General features: G+C 46.2%; 1 protein-coding gene across 2 annotated transcripts in view; it reads left to right on the top strand.

Annotated features, from left to right (window-relative positions):
- The window catches only part of NTN1 (netrin 1), a 139,430-nt gene extending 124,331 nt beyond the window's left edge, over positions 1 to 15,099 (top strand). For both annotated transcript variants that reach the window (XM_044453778.1, XM_044453776.1), the window contains one exon: positions 14,514 to 15,099. In XM_044453778.1, the coding sequence (XP_044309713.1) occupies positions 14,514 to 14,842 (329 nt within the window). In that variant the 3' untranslated portion in view covers positions 14,843 to 15,099. The remainder of the gene's footprint in view (positions 1 to 14,513) is intronic.
- The last annotated feature ends 2,574 nt before the right edge of the window (positions 15,100 to 17,673 follow it).

The raw sequence follows: 17,673 nt of genomic DNA, 5'->3' as shown, positions 1-17,673 counted from the left end.
GCAGCGGGCAAAAAACAAAACAAAAAGGCCCTCTTCTTGTATACCAGTCTCCTCCCACTTCGCCATGCCCTGGCCACCTGCCCACTCCAGTAAAACAAAATTCCAGCTTGCATTTGCAAAGATGGATGCTGAATAATTTGTTGAAGGGGGGGGGGGTATGGACTGTGCATATGTATGTGGCAGCAAAAACAACAGCAAGTACTGTTGCCAGTTCCTTTACCAGCCCTTCATTCTGAGGGTCAAATGCAAATGCTTGTTGTTTAGACTTGCCTTTAACAAAAAGACAAATGTGTTCTGCAGGTTGAATGAGGGAAAAAACACACACACACCCATCCTTTCTTCCACAATAAATATTCATAACCAGGGCTACACCGATGAGCCACATGTCTGCATGACATGGGCTGGGAGGCCATTGCTAAGACAACAGAAAACACACCTCTCCTCCCCTTGATACTCTGACCTGATCTAGCCTGCTGTCTTCGTATGATTTTCCTTTTCCTGAACAAGATGTTTCCCATTTCTTGAAGCCACTTCAACATGACTTAATCTTACCCTCTGTAGGGAAGTAAAAGTAATGGCAGACCTTGTGTCATAAAACCACAAATTTTGTCTTAATTTCGTTATGCAGCTGCTTAAAGGGAAAAATCGAGATGTTGCAGATTACCTGTGGTTTTAGTAGTCCCAGTGTAGGTTGTGGACCCAGCTATGTCCCTACTTATGGCCTGAGCCAAGATACAATACCCTGTTTTTCTTTCCCTAAAATTCTTGCTTTAGAGAATGAAGCAAGCATCCAATTTCAATCATTTCAAGCACCCAATTCCATTAACTCCTGCTTGCAGGGTCTACCTGGGGAGGGGTTGGATTTAAAGTTCTGGTGCTTGCTTATTAAGATTCTCTGGATGACAGCTTGAGGGGTATGGAGCAATTGGCAGATAGAAATAAGTGGTTGAAAATCAAAGCTAGGATATTGTTCCCAGTCCTCACTGCCCATTTTAGGTTTGTGAGTGAATATCACTCTGGCATGATTAAAAGCATGAAATCCAAGCATCAAAACTTTAAGTGGGCATTTGCCTCCTTGATTTTCATAGAATCATAGAAAAGTGGAGTTGAAAGGGGCCACGAGGTCCATCAGGTCCAACCCTCTGTTCAGTGCAGGACTCCAAGTTAAACCATTCATCTCAGATGACTGTTCAGTTGCATTTTGAACTTCTCTAGTGTGGGAGAGCCCATAAACGCCCTAGGTAATTGGTTCCATTGTTGTTCTGCTGTATCAGTCAGGAAGTTCTCAGCCAGAACCTGGCTGAATTCTTGCTACATGCTCAGCCAGAACCTGGTTTCTTGTAACTTAAGCCTGTTATTCCATATCCTGCACTCTGGAATGATTAATAAGAGATTCTGTCCTTCCTCTTTGTGACAACCTTTCAGGTACTTGAAGAGTTCTATCCTCTCTTTCCTCAGCCTTCTCATCTTGAGACTAAACATGCCCACTTCTCTCAATCTCTTCTCATAGGGCTTTGTTTGCAGTCCCTGGATCATCCGTGTTGCCCTCCTCTGAGCCCTTTCCAACTTGTCAGCATCTTTCTTAAACTGTGGTGTCCAGAACTGGACAGTACTCCAGGTGAGGCCTAACCAGTGCTGAGTAAATGGGAACTAGTAATCCATGAGATTTGGAAGTGATGCTTCTATTAATGCAGCCCAAAATAGCATTTGCCCTTTTTGCAGTCACATCACATTATTGACTCATATTCACCTTGTGATCTACAACAATTCCAGATTCTTTCTCACCTACAGTATTGTTGAGCCAAGTATCCCCCATCTTGTAGTGATTTCTTGATTTGATTTCTTTTTCCTAGGAGCAGAACTTGGCATTTGTTCCTATTGAATTTCATTGTCTTGTTTTTATGCTAGTGCTCCAATCAATAGAGATCACCTTGAATCTTGTTTCTGCTTTTCAGGTTATTAGCTATCCCACCCAGTTTTGCGCCATTTGCAAATTTGATAATTGTTCCCTGCAATTCCTCATCCAAATCATTAATAAAAATGTTGAAGAGCACTGGGGCCAGGACTGAAACCTGCAGAATCCCACTTGTTACCTCCTCCCAGTTTGAGAAGGTGCTGCTGATGAGCACTCTAGGAGTCCAATTCTGTAGCCAACTGTGGATCCACCTGATTATTATTCCACCTAGCCCACTTTTAGCTAGTTTACTAGCAGGATATCATAAGGCATTTCATCAAAAGCTTTGCTGAAGTCAAGATAAACTATGTCCACAGCATTCTCACAGTCCATCATGGAAGTTACCCAATCAACAAACAAAATCAGATTAATCTGGCAGGATATTTCTTCACAAATCCATGTTGGCTTCTAGTAAGCACTGCATTGTTTCAAGATGTTTACAGACTGACTGCTTTACAATCTGTTCCAGAATTTTCCCAGGGATCGATGTCGGACTGTCTAGTCTGTTGTTCCCAGATTCTTCTTTTTTCCTTTCTTGACGATGGGGATAATATTAGCTTTCCTCCAGTCATCTGGCACATCCCCTGTCCTCCATGATTTCTCAAAGATAATAGAGAGAGTTCTGAGAGTTTTTCTGCCAGCTCCTTTATGACTCTAGGATGGAGTTCATTGAGCCCTGGAGATTTGAACTCTTTCAACCTAATTAGATGATCCTTGACCGTTTGCCTTTCAATCTTGAGCTGCCATCCTGCTCCTTCAGTTTGTACTTCCCCTTCGTCAGAAAGGTCATAGATCCTGAGAGAAGACTGAGCCACAGTGGGAATTGAGCATCTGCCTTTTCTTTGTAATCTGTTATCATTTTGCCACCCACACTGAGTAGCTGAACCCCCATGTCTTTCCTCTGCCTTTTCCTTTGGTCATATCTGAAGAAGGCTTTGTTGTTGCTTTTAGCATCCCTCGCTAGCCTCAGTTCATTCCTAGCTTTAGCCTCCCTGATGCCGACCCTGCAATTCCATGCTAACCTGGTGGTATTCTTCCTTTGTATTCTAGCCTTCCTTCCACTTCCTATACATGTCCTTTTTGTTTGTTTGTTTGTTTTCAGGGCAACTGTAAGCATTTTGTGAAGCAACATGGACTTCCTTCTGTTGTCTTCTACTATTTTTCCTTATTGAAATTGTTTGTGATTACGCCTTTAGAATGTCCTTAAGGAAAAAAAAATAAATCCCACCCAACTTGGACTCCTTTCTCATTAGACTAACTTGCCATGGGACTTTACTTGGCCTTGATCTGAGTTTATTAAAATTGGCTTTCCTAAAATATAGGATACACGTTTAACTGTGCTTGGCTCTTGCTTCCTTTAGAATCAAGAATTCAAGTATGGCATGGTCACTTTCCCCCAGAGTTACCATAACTGCCACTTGGTCCACAACAGGTCTTCCCTGTTGGTTAGTATCAGGACCAGAATAACCATTCTTATTCCTTCCTCCATTTCTGTTGGAGGAAGTTATCAGCAACACATGTCAGGAATCCCTTGGAGGGGCCACGTTTGGCAGAATTTGTCTCCCAACAGGTATCAGGGAAATTGAAGTCCCGCATAACCACAACACCATGGCTCCTTGAAACACTGGCAATCTGCTTTTTAAAAGTTTCATCCTCGTATTCTCCTTGAATGGGTGTTCAGTAGTAGACTCCAACCAGTCTTCCTTTTATTCCTTGTTCCATTTATATTGCTCCAGATGCTCTTGATGAGGCCGCCAAGCACATCCTCCTGTATTTCTGTGCAGAGATGTGTATCTTTAACATACAGTGTGACTCTGCCTTCTGTTCTTCTTGGACAGGTTATTGAATCCAGTTGTTGAATTCCAGCCATGGCAGTCATCCCACCAAGTTTCAGGTGCACAAAGCAGGCTGTATTTACCCTCCTGTATTAAGCGTTCAGGTTCACACTGTTGGATTCCTATACTTCAGACATTAGTATATAGAGATTGAAGACTACATACTTTCCACTCTAGCTTTCCTTCTATATTTTTTGAAAGACTTACTGTGCACTGCTAGAAATACTCTCTCTGTTGTGGTTCGTAAGCCTTTGCCTGTTGTTACATGCACGTGTACTTCTCCCTCCCCTGTAGGATCCAGTTTTTAAAGCCTTCCTGATAAACTTCTTCATGCTGTGGCCAAAAACACTCTTTCCAGTCCTTATAAGGTGCAACTCATCCCTTGCCAGCAGTCCATTTTCCAGGAAGTGTAGCCTGTGGTCCCAGAATCCAAACCTCTCATGTTGGCACCACCTTCATAGCCAGGCATTCACCTGGAGTATTTTTCCCCCTGTCTATTCCTCTTCTACAAACTGGAAGGATTGAAGAGAAAACTATCTGGCCCCAAAGTTCTTGACTTTCCTCCCTAAAGCTCCAAAGGCTGAGGAGATTTCTTCAAAGCTCCACTTGGCAGTGTCATTTGTTCCCACCTGTATAAGAAGGAAGGGATACGTGTCAGTGGCTGTATGAGCCTTGGCAGTCTTTCTGGTCCATCATTACTGTGCCCTCCAGGGAGACAGCATACCGGATGAGTTCTTGTGTTGCCCTGACGTACATGTGTTTCCATCCCACACAACAGGGAGGCTCCCACAATGAACACTCTTCTTGTCCATGCAAGGCTTAGTATTATTGCCACCACTTAGCTGACCTTCAGCTTACTGCTTAGTGTTGAACAGGATGGCTTGTGCTGCTTCTATGGCAGGCTGCCCTCCAGTCTCACCCCGGAATACCTGAAAGTGGTTCCATGGTCCCACTGCTTCTGGTGCAGAGTGCCTTCCAGTTCTTCTGGCTGCCAACCGTCACTCTTTCCCAGGCAGTTTCCTCATTTCCCTCTCCTTCAGGATTCTCCTCCTCTGCCTTAGCTTGCTGTTGCACTTCTAGCTCCTGTACCACACTTAGCTTTTGCAGTTCCACCACTCGGTCTAAAAACGCTTCATCTTTTCTTATTCCCTTAAGGGTGGCTGTTGCTGTTCCAGTGCTCTCATCTTTTCTTCCAGTGGATTATCGGGCTGATTTGCAAAACCACTTAGCAACAGAAAATAAATACACTGTGAAGCCTTCCACCTGTTTCAGCCTGGGTTTAGTTGGTTGTTCTGTAGTCAGCTCTATCCTGAATTAGCCTTCTGGTCTGGCACTGCAAACCATCCTGATTGTGGGTTTGCGGTGGCATCCCAAAAGCTGCTCCTGGCCTGCACACAGCCTGTGGCACATGGTGCATACACAAGACCATCTTAATAGGGCTAAAGTAAGTGGAACTGCTGCTTACTATCCGCTGAGATGGCTTGCTGTCCCTCCCTTTCATGTGCAGAGTTAGGAAGCAGTAATACTTTTACAGTGCCATGGGTGTTTTGTGAGGCTGCAGCTATATTAATGACCAATAAGCGGTGACCCTGAAAGGTGAGATGCAGATGTGCTAAATCCCGAAGTTCAATGATCAAGCAAAAACAGCCAGGCGAAACAATGCCAAGTTGACTGATTTACAGACCAAAGGCACAAAACCCGCACAAGCCTCGGACATGCGATTGTAAGAGAAATGCCTGAACAGTCAGGGACATTCGTGTACTGGCTGCACAGCCGTTTCTTGCAGGCGTGCCTTTGGTTGAGGGCAGCACAGTGTTCAAAACAGTCCAGCTGCGAAGAAAGTACAGGGTAGGTTACACAGAAGGACAATAAAGACTTTTTTATGAACTCCTCAGCAGGAAGCCAATTAGGAGATTGTTTGCCTCAACTTCATGGGATGATAGCAGCTCTGAATATCCTAAATGGCCCTAATTATATTGAACATGGTTACTTTCCTCATGCACTAAATTGAGGTGCCATCATCTGGACAATCAGCCTCAATAGAGCTTTTATCATCTTGACTCAAAAGGGGAAAGGGCCTTTTTAAAAAATGGCGGGGAGACCTTCTGGCGTATTTGTACTTTAAAAAAAGACTCCCCAGTAAATGACACTCTGTTAAAATATTTAGAGCTGAAGAATGTCAGAGAGAATTTACTTTCCACTACCTGCATTCTGGCTCACACCAAATTTGCTTTATATTTGTTTGACTTCTAAGTTGAATGAATTATTTTGTTTAACTCTGACAGACCGGCAAGAGAGAAATGAGCTGGTACATTTGGAGAGGCTGCAAGATGCTCCACGTTTAGGGATATCTAAGGAGCAAGCTGCACGGCCACAGGAAGCTAAGAAGTGGGGCTCCTAGAGGTGGGAAGAGGGCGGCAACAACCTCTTTGCCTCCTTGCCTCTTAGGCACATTTTTCTGTGAAATCGGAATGCCGCAATTAACGCCCAGCCCTCCTGCAAGCAACGGGGTTTTCTGATGGAAAATCTTCATCGGTCAGTGCCGTTTCATACTGTTGCCAATGCAGTGTGGCTGCGTAGGGGAAGAACACCACTAGTGTCTTGCATGACTTTGGACAAGTGTAAGGATTTGTGTTACATAGCTGTGCCTATAAAGGCAGCTGGTCTAATTCAGAGTAGCAATACTATGAGAGCACCTGCTGAAACCAGTAGGACTTAGGCCAGTGGGTCTCTTCTAAGTGTGATTAAGGCTGGATCCCACCCAGTAAAGCCAGACTTTTAGTGATGGCCGCTCTCTTCCAACCTTCTTTAGTAGTAATAATTTCTCTTTGTCTACTTTTAACAATGGCTTTAAGTATTTTAAGCATGTCGCTTTTTATTATTGTCCAATATGATAGTATAAAATAGGATATATTAGAACCCTCTGCAGCTCACCTAAATGTTGCCAAGCTGTGACTGGCCTGCAGCCCTGTCAAGGCGCAGAACTGGAGCCTGATGCCCAGGCAGCGCTCCTTCCTGAGTGAGATCCTCAGCCAGGCAGCTGTGCTTCCTAAAGTCAGCCCAAAGAGTTGGAAGAACTCTCCCCCACCCTCAGCCCACACCCAATTCCACAAATCCTTTTTCCAGTCAACATAGACCAGGGAATGCCTACCCCTTCGTCTCTTCTCAAGGATCTGGACTTCAGCCTTGTGAAGGAGGTACCCCATTTCAGACTGGGCAAAGAATTTGGAGAAGGGGGATTTCTGGAATTCCGCACACCCCAATTTCTTCTGGACCTGAGGATTTTAATTCCCCAGCTTTGTTTGCAGCACGGCACTGATGCTTAGCACTTTAGTGCTCTTCTGTTTTTAAACTTCTCATTTCTTTGCAGACTGATGAGCAAATGGTCTTGACTGCTGCACTATGTTCATGCCTCTTTTTCTTTATAGATACTGATGGGCGTGTGCCTGTACGAATGTGCATTGATTACAACACCATATAAAAAGGACCCGCACAACTGCATAATTTCAATGACAAAGTGCCTTGACCCTCACAGGCACCATGCAAGGTCATAGCCTTAAAAATGTCATTTTTACCCAGTACTTTCCAGTGCAATACTATACTCATTCACTGCATGAATTCTTGCTGGTCAGAAATAGAGTGGTGGGGGTGGCGGGGAGGCACAGGCTGAGATTGGAAGCAAACTGAAATGTACCAGATAGATTTTTAACCGTCGACAAGTTGAAGTGAACGCCAGGCAGAGCAAAAACAAGGCACAGCCAAACTGCAGTGCAGTCATGAAATGGAATAGATCGGGGGGCGGGGGGGGGGGGGGATCCACTCATCCCTAGTTTGCACCTATTTCTTACACTGGGCACGTCTGATGTCTGGGCTTGTGGGAGATGCGGGTGAATTCATAAGTAGGCATATGAAGAAGCCGAAGCAGCCACAGTAAGCCTGGGTGTGGGGAGCACTGTTGCCCTCCGAGGTACCCATTGCCTGCTGGTCAGGTGAGATGTCACTGTGCATCCCGAAGGACCAGGGAGTCTTGGTGCCCTCGTGCGCTTGGGGCAGCACCACACCTGGGCTGGGAGAGCAGAGAGAAGGTTTCCGCTTCCTGGCCTGCTTAATCTTTTACTTCTGATGCAGTTCCCCTGCCTGAATAAACACAGACACCTTCCGTTTGCTTGGCAGATGCAATGTCAGTAACACGCGGTCTGATCTATTTCTCTTATGTGTCTTTGTAAAGCATTGTGGATTTCTTTGACCAATGTCGTTGATTAAAAGAGTCGTCTCTCTTTCTGCACATAGACTAGCTCCACAAAAGGGAAACAGATAAATAATCTGAGCCGGTTTTATTCTGAACAAGGCCAACCAAATACGATGTTTCTTTAAGTCACAAGTCACCAGAAGGATTCCTGTTCCTTTCCCTCTAGTTAATGCTCATATTTATTAAGAAGAAGTAGGTGTAGGGCATGTGCGTGTGTCAAGTTTTGGGGGTTCCTATCCCAAAAGGTGAGATCATCCTGCCTGCTCCAGCCTTCTTTGGAAAAATCCTTCTTTCACGGAGACTAGTTAGTCATCCTCTTTGTTGAAAGGCCCCTTGGCAGCAGTAGATGGAAAATAAAAATATATTTTTCAAAAGAACTTTTAAAAAAGTATTCCACATAGAAACCCAAGACTCCTGAGGATAGTGCTGAAAGGGGAGAGGAAGTATATGATGTTCTAATAGCTATTATTTCAAACATATTAATATGGTGAAAGTACATTTTGGAGTTTTGGGGGCATTTTCCACTGTGGTGATCAATTATTACAGATTGCTGGTTGTAAGTGTGAATGCATGTAGTGTGTGGGTACCTATGTGACAAAACAAAGTTGTAAGAATCTGCCAGAATGGTCATAAAACCAGTTGGGGAAAATGAATTTCAGAGTAAAAAGAAAAGAAAAGAAAGAAGGAAAGAAAGAAAGATTGGCTGGGTCACACCCTTTGCAAAAAGTAGAGATTAAATGTCATAAATCTTCAATATTAAAACTGGAATGAAACAGGTAAATCCCATAAGCCTTTTTGCCCCACTTCAAAAATAAGATTTTAATAATAATGACAAACTTTGCTCAAGAGAGGGCTGAAACCAAATGACCTGACACAGGCTTAGACAGAGGAATAGGAACAATATCGAACACATTTGCTCTGGGCCTGCGGACATCTGGACTGGATGGGAAGGAGGGGAGCTCCCGGTGCCTTTATTGCCTTTCCCGTGTTCTCCAAGCTTTGACTTAGTTTGATAAAGTACAATTCCTGGGATTTCTTGGGAGCAATTTGCTTGTAGTTAAATATCTGGAATTGGGTGATCAGGATCAGTTCTCTTGTATCCAAACAACAATCCCTCCCTCTAGGAAATGTAAAGCATTTTGTTACTTCTCCGAAATTTCATAGTGAATGAAATTTTCCGCAGGTGTTCCCTTCCACATTGCAAAATGGGGTATGGTTAAGAGCTCTGACATAGATGCAAACAGGCAGGGTGTGTGGCATTGTGGAGGAGATGCAAGGCCTTTCCGGTGGGAGGGAACCCCACTGAGCGCAGAGGAACTTACACCAGCGAGAGAGAAAGTGCGCAGAGGGCTGCAGCCCAAAATGATCACTTGCATCCTCCCGTGGACTGTCGTAGAGGCTGCGATTTCTCAGATGCCTGAAGTGCTATATTGCCATCTGGCGGCTGGTTACTAGCACACTGGGAAAAACTGAGCCTTGGCCCTGAGCTTGCTTCCCTTCTCAAAGAGCACCTTTTATCCTCAAAATCTCACTTAGAAGCCTCCAAAGGAGAATGCAGGCTGGCTGAAGAAAGGGCTCCCTGATGCCTCTGGGAGGGCAACTGATGGGAGGGCTTTTGCATGCCTGTTCCTTCGGTGATAAAGCCCTTGCGCCAAGCATCACGGCCAGCCCTGGCGCACCTGAGCACTGCCTTTCCTCAGCTCGCTTCCCAGGAGGCGGTGGGCCTTGGCCAGAGCAGATCAGCCAGGCCTTCTGCACTGGTGCGTTCACTCATTCCCCAGAAAGAGGATGCCTGCTGGCTTGGCCTTCTCTCCCTGCCAGTGCGAGAGGAGAGCTGCCGGCTTCTTGAGCCGAGCAGCCAAGAGCCGAGAAGCCCGGGCACCCCTGCCCTCCTCCACTCCCAGCCGCCGAGTGGTGCACGTCGAAGGTATTTTTTGCCAGCAGCTGGACACACGCCACACTGTGTCGGAAACCGGTGTCATCGGGCAACAAGTTCAGTGTGAAAGCTGTGACTCATTCACTTTGTTCTCCCCCTCAGGGGGTGCCCATTGCTAGACTGCAGCAGGCTTGAGAGCCGCCGACGGGGCACCTGCTGCTAGCTTCATCCGCTTGCCCCCAGTTAGCAGCCCCAGTCGCTTGGCCCACCGTGCTTCCCCTGGTGCCAGGGCTCGAGCTAATCCACTTTGCTCACAAGCCTTCGACTGGGAGGGGGGCTTTGTGGCGCACAGCACCAGCCCAGCCATGAATGGAGTGGAGATGCTGCCTCGGGCGGAATTTCCCCTCCTTCCCTGCTGCGCGAGGTTCCCAACCTTGTTAACCAGCTGCCTTGTCAGCGCTTTCCCTTGGGGGAATGCTGGCGCGATCTCCTGTCAGTCGGGCGGGCAGGCAGTGTGCCAGCAGCTGTAGAACTGCCTGCGTTGCACCCCAGGCACACGCGTAGCGGGGCAGAGGAGGAATCAGCCCAGCAGAGGGGCGCTCGGCACTTCGGAGCCCCCTCCCCTCCCCTGTGATGCAAAAGGAGCCGCTGCCCTCCGGGTTGGCCAGACTGGCCCGCACGTTTTGTGCAATGCAGCTTGCTGGTGCAGGGCCCATGTCTCAAAATGCCATCAAAACCTAATTAAGCATTAGTTGGGCTGCAGCCTAGAGATGGCCAGACTTGCTCAATGGGAGGGGCAGATACAGTTAATGTCAGATGTTTGAGAGCTGCAATGCATGAACAAATGTTTTATTCATTATGACCAGACAGACATTGCTACAACAATCAGGCTAGCGATTGCTAGTAGAGGGCTTGTGAGTCTCCATCTTCATACACCACATAAACAACGGTGCCCTACTCAACACCGCAAAGACGCACCTTTCCAACCACCACACTTCCTGACATCCGGACCTGCTTAATTCAGTCCCACAATTAACCTTCCACTTAGGTTGCAATAGTTTCTTCCCTATATCTGGACTTCAGCCCTGATGCCTTAACCTTTCCCATTGATCCTACAAAAATACACACCAGCCTGCCTTGACCGCATACCTCATGTTCAGCATTGTCCTCTGAGGCCCACCCTAGTCTCCCTCCTCTATCCAACTGCAGCTTAGCTGATTCTCTCCTATATACCTCCCATCTCCAGGTCTCCTAGTACCTCTGCTCTGGCCTTCAGACCCCATTTGCTGTGCAAACAGCTCAAAGTAGGTCCCCCATCTGTCCTCTTTGCTATTGCCAGCTTCTCCCAAATCCCTACCAACTATAGCTTCATCAAGCCCAGACTCTCTTCCACAAACATTTTGCAGCCGCTCTCCAAAACACTACCCCAAGCTTGCTCGCTTCATACCTCAGTTTTCCCACAAACACGAGCAGCTGCTCATCACTACCACAAGTCCAGCTCATCGCCCCTTTCCTCCACACAAGGCCATGCTCATCAGACCAGGCCCCAACGCACCCTCCTCACTCCCTGTGTAGCTTGAGTTCCCAAGACCAAAACGTAACTATGTCCTGTCCAAAATGGCTGCCCAGCTCTGCCTGGCCAGGGCTCCTCATGTGGAGGGGAGTGACAAGGGGAGAAATAACCCCCTCGGCCCAGGTTGTGCCGAACAAGATGTGCACCTGCACGCACGCTCTGTCTCTCACGCTCATACTCTCAAGTTAGCGCACCTCTGTGAGCCACATGTGGCTCACAAGCCTTGATTTGGCCACCCCTGCTACCGCCTGAGGCACCTGATCACCGAGCAAACGAAGAGGAGCAGCGGGGTCCTCTCCCCTTCTGGACTGCCCTCAGACGGGGCGCTGCAAGCTGGACCCCTGCACTGAGCGCGGCATGGTACTCGAGGGCCCACATTCCGACTCTCTGATTGTGATGCAGGGCCTAAAGCTTCACAAACATTCTCAGACAGTTCTCAGTGTTTGCAAAATTGATATAACAGTCAGGGCTGAAATTGCCAGTGTAGGTAAGCCACTTGTCCTGGAGAGAAAATAAATAGCTTTGTTTTAAATCAATGCTTTTATTGATTTAAAATTGTAGTCACTTTTACGGCAACAGGACACTGGCCTGGAGAAATGGAATGCCCTGGATTGTATTCAACTTCAGTCAGGCAATTTCACTCATAAAGAAAACATTAGTTGTGCTACACAAGAAGAATGTCAAACATGAATGATTTAGAGGAGCAAATTCAGCACCCAGCGAGTACCATGCCTACTAAACAACAACCCAAAAGGCAGTTCCACCTGAATGTGACACCAAATCATTAGGAAGAGATAACAATGACTGTTTGCCTCTGAACTTTCTCAAGATCTGTTTCTTTCACACTAAAGAACCTTCAACGCTCCATGACATATCTAACATTGAGTAATGGGGCTTCCAAACCTGCAGGAAGACTTGCGGCCCAGTTCCATCCTTTTTCGACATCAGCCTTTGGTTCCCTTCCCCACAGTAGAGCTCTGTTGAGCTTTCCCAGGTGAGTCGTTTTGGGGTTCACACAGCAGTTGAGCTTCTACAAATGGTACCCAGGAATAGCTCTTTAGGATATGAGATGCCAGTAGCTTTTCTCAGTGAAAATCTGCTGCTGCTACTGCCACCACTGATTACAATAGCAAATATGAAACAACACAAACCGTCTTTGTGAAGGGTTTCTCCAAAGCATAATTCATGCTGAATTGGGGAATTCTGCATTGGTCTGCTTTTTTTCTTACTGTGAAGATCTTGTAGATCTGATTGTATGTAGCTAGTTTAATGGCATCTACATTCTGAAGTTTATTTAATTGTATATATTTATTACATTTGTAGTCTGCTTGGAAGCTAAAGCTCTCTTGACAAATCCATTTCTCTAATATTTTGTGAAGTCCCTCTTGTACAACACTTGTATTTTAATATGAATATTTTTAGACTTCTTAGAATATTGCCTGTTGCTTGAAAATAAGGGAATGAATAGGGTAGGACAAGTAATGGGCACAGACCTTACATTCTTAGGGGCTGTATTTGGTTAGCAGAAGGGTCCTTTGCTCTGTGAGAACACATTATGGCTGGATGGTTTTTGCATGCGCAGCCCACCAAGAAGCCACACAGTGTGGCAAATTTCTGGACAACTTTCTGCCTCCTCCTCACCCCCGCCATCCCTTCGCTCAAAATGAAGGGGGTGCCTTTTGTTACCATGGTCACCTTTCATGACTTCAGCCAAACAAGACCTGGATTTCCTGCACATTTTATTTATTTTTTTAAAGTTCACATTGAGCCTCAAATCCCTAGGTAAGGGAAACATGGAAACCGTTACCATCATAGTTAGACTTGGAATGTGGGGCCACAAAGGTCACGATGCCCACCAAGGAGAAGGAAAAAGTTGGACAGCTCCTTATCTCACCAAGGAAAATGTAGGAGAAATTACTTCTCAGTGCCATTTGCCTGGAGCAACCAGGAGGTAGGTGCAGAAGGAATCACAGCAGACAGCTCGGGGAATGAGGTTGGACCATAGAAAAACTGGAGCATTGGGTGCAAACTGGTAGTATCTTATCACAGTCTCTCCCTCTCTAAGACAGCTCTTTGAATTATACAAAGCTATTGTCCTTTTTTTTTTTTAAACTTCAAAACTGCAGGATTTAGATTAGGTACAATCTGAATTGTATACCAGCACCTGAAAGCAAAGCCCTTCCCCCTCTAAAAATGAATTAGTGGCCTCCTCTCAAACACAATGAATTAAAGGCAGTCTTTCCACGCGAGAACCAGACCGACAGCCTGTACCAGGCAGGTGCAGCACAAGCTGATTGCTCCCCGCACATTTCACAGGGCATCCGAGGTGGAGAAGGGGCTCCAAAGCATTGGCATCCCCTCCTCTCTGCAGATGAAATACAGTCCATCAAGCAACATCCTTTTAACCTTTTGAACAATATTAGCCCTTGCAGGAAACCATGCAATGCCTTCTGTTTTGACAATGACCTCTTACTAGGCAAACAGCTGAGACCGTTTTACTTTGTCGAGAATAGTAATACTTCACCATTTCTCTTCTTAATGCTGCTCTTTCAGTGATTCTTTATCATTGGTCTTGGTCTTCATTTTATTAAAATGTATATTGCTAGGCGTAAATTGTCTGAGGGGCCCTTTTGAGGACCAAATGATGGTGCCATATATAGAAATATTACTGAGTCTGAGTTTCCAGAGTGGAATCTACTACACAGTAGATTACACTTTCCTTGTTCATTTAAGGAGAGTTATCTTCTTTCTTCAATGAATCTGGGAAGTTACCTCCGAACAGCTATTACTGGGTCAGCAAACAGAATCTTTTGATTTTTCAAAATAATGGGTCTCTCTGTAGATCTTTACCATGATTTCAGTAGCTGAGATCTGGAGCCATTACAACGGTGCTGGGTGCTATAGGCATATTTCAGTTGGCAAGCTGCTGCAATGGCAGCGGAAGGGCTGATTGCAACTTGTGCTTTGCCATCTTGAGGAAAAGTGCTTCCCAATGACTGCTTCTGCCCTTGATTTTCTGTTCCCAGCTGTCCAGATCCACATCCTGAAAGCAGACAAGGCTGGAGAATGGTGGAAGTTCACTGTCAATATCATCTCTGTGTACAAGCAAGGAACAAACCGGATACGGCGTGGTGACCAGATCCTCTGGATTCGCTCGAAAGACATAGCCTGCAAGTGCCCCAAAATCAAACCCATGAAGAAATACTTGCTGCTGGGCCACGATGAGGATTCTCCAGACCAGAATGGCATCGTGGCAGACAAGAGCAGCCTTGTGATACAGTGGAGGGACACGTGGGCTCGGCGGCTGCGGAAGTTCCAGCAACGGGAAAAGAAGGGGAAGTGCAAGAAAGCCTAGTGGGAGAACTGGAGACGGGCAGAGGGACTGCACACACTCTTGGGCGTAGGGCTACCTGGAGCAGGTGGGGTGGGGTTAGGGAACACTGGCAAGACATTCACTTTACAGTTTCTGTGCAACAGGGTTGGGGAGGGCAAAGAAGGGGTTGACAATGTCCGAGGCACGTGCCAATTTTGCACCTCATAATACAGGAACTCCGTGAAAGTTAGTGAGAAAGTTTAGAGAAAGCGGCACATGTGAGACCCTACTCACCATAGTAACAAATGTTAGGTCAACTACTAGTTCCCATGATCCCCTTTGATTTTTTTTCTCCTCTCTCAACTTCTATGATCAGAAGAGTGACCAACTGCTGAAAATCTGCTAACATCAACTAGTCCCAAAGTTAAGACACAGCAGGAATCCAATCTGTCATTGAAATCAACCATTGTAAACACACAACGATGTTGGACAGAAATGGCCTTTTAAATACATTTCCCCTCAATGAGATTAAACCAGATTGTTATTGGTAGGAAGACGGAAGGGTAGGGGTGTTGGCTTGACACAGATCACTGGGGGCAGGGGTGGCGCACTACGTAAGCAGCAGGCGGGCGGCCCCTCCGTCATCTGCCACGCAGCATCTTATTGACTGGGTCCGGCTTTCAAAAGGCGCCCATGAAAGACCGCTTAGCTGTAAACTTTGCTGTCCACTTACCCCTGACAGTCACTGAGGGGGTAACAGAGATGCGTCTGTGTTCCTAGAAATACAGCCCCCGTTATTGCCTGATTGTAGGGGAGAAAGCAAAGAGTTGTGAAGAAGAGGAATGCATCTGTGGAGCAGCTGAAATAATGGATATACACTTACTGAGATGGACTGGAAACATGACCATTGGCACCTGTCTTGTGGGTGACCTAAGGGAGCAGTCAAATATAGATCATCTCCAAACGTGGGAAGACTCCTCACAATGCGGTCTTTGAGAATGTGGTCCCTCTCTGAGACCACTTGGACTTCTTTTCTTGTCTGCATTTGCCAAGATGTTAACTAAACGACAAACAGCATCTGGACCTAGGTTCATCTCAATTTGCACAATGCAAGTGTTATATTGCATGGTTCACGTTCCAACTTTTCTTCTGAAACAGCGATACAGAGTCCGTGAGCTAGCCTTGAAAGGGGAGATCAAGTGGAATACCACCCTTATTAATATCTCAGTAGACAGCCTACACCATTTTCCTCCATTACCAAGGAGGAAACCAAGGACTTGAGAGATGGACCTGTGTGTTAATTCCGTTTGCAGTGACTGAATGGAGCAAGATTTGGCCCTTATCTGCTGCAGGGAAGAAAAGAAGAAAGATCCCAGAACAGAAGCCTTGCCAGTGTGCATATGGAGCAGTCAGATTCCAAGCTTCCCAGAAACGTCTCTGTTTGTAAGCATCTGCTGTAGCTTTGATTGTATAGAGAGTTTGGGGACTGGTAGCCTACTGATAATGCTGGAGAGCCGTTCTTCAAATGGCCCATCCAAGAGCTCTTTTAAAACTGGCTGGTGGATTTTCACTTTCATTTTAAGTTCATCAGAGGTGAAGGAGAATTTTGTTTTTGCTCATGCAAATCTCCTTCTGCCTCTAACTAGCAAATAAGAAGCACTCACTGTCTGGGCAGGCAGTTCACGCGTGAGCTCAGGGACTCCTGCCCTGAAAAATACAAACTTCCCCGAGATGTTTCCTATTAGGAAACTTGGAAACAGCCTTTTAATGACATTTTCCAGTGGTTTTGCCTTGTTTTATAGGAATCGACAATATTTATATAATGACATAAACTACCATAAAACAAACTGCAGCACAAATAGGTGTAAAGTGGCCAGATGCTGGCAAAACGGAGTGCAGGAACAGGAGTCGGGAGCCCGGGCTGGCGGGGAGAGGGGGGAGTGCCCTGATTCATCTGCTCGGCACACACTTGAGAGCTGCAGTGCTCCCACGCCTTGTAGAATCTTAGCTCCAGCAGGAGAGCGTGGTCCCAGATGAGGTGCATTTAGCAACACGGTCTGTGTCAGTTCTCATTTTGGACCCCAAGGGAAGAATTTCTCTAACAGGGAAAAGGCAGAGAGAGCTGGGGTCACAAAGAAATGGAAACAGAATTCTGATCGGAATGGCGTGTGCACATCTCAGTCCTGTTTCAGCCACGTGGTGCCATGATATACCCATGCCATGTGGTACAGTGCATGGTACCAATTCAGACAGCAGATGCGGGGCTTCTGTCTTTGAGGGCTCCACTCCACAACATCTTCTCTGAAAGGACAAAATCAGCACAGGCAGAGGGCTTCAACTTCTCCTGGGTCGCCTTGCAAAGAGCTTTGCATGTTGAGCAATATTGACAAAGGCCCCCTGCCCCCCCCCCACACAAGCTGCAGTCTTACGACTTGATGATTCTGCCACCTCCTGCCACATGCATAGACCACGCCAAAGTCTCGAGTGGTTGCATCCTGTTCATCAGGGCATCCAGATGTCATATCTTTTGAGTTTTTTAAAACTGTGTCGATATGTTTGCTGAGGAGCTCCTGCATAAGAGGGAGCTTTCAGGGTGCACTGAGTCTTTTTGGGATGTCATCTGTGCTTGTTGAGCTCACTAGGACATACCCCACATTCCACTCCAGCTGTGCATGACAGGGAAAGATTAGCCAGTGCCACTGAGCTGTTCATCAAAGATCTTCTGATAACTTTCCAAGCAACCCTAATGTTTCCTACGAATACAACACGGACAGATCTGTCAAAGTTCTCTTCTGTTCAGGTTGTCCAGTTACTTATCACTGTTGAGTTCATTGCATCCCATTTCCACTAATTTTGTTTTTAAAAAGTCAACA

This window comes from Varanus komodoensis, unplaced genomic scaffold (genome assembly GCF_004798865.1).
Source record: "Varanus komodoensis strain SLA01 unplaced genomic scaffold, ASM479886v1 scaffold7_1, whole genome shotgun sequence".
NCBI lineage: Eukaryota > Metazoa > Chordata > Lepidosauria > Squamata > Varanidae > Varanus > Varanus komodoensis.
This window is presented reverse-complemented; position numbering and strand designations above follow the sequence as displayed.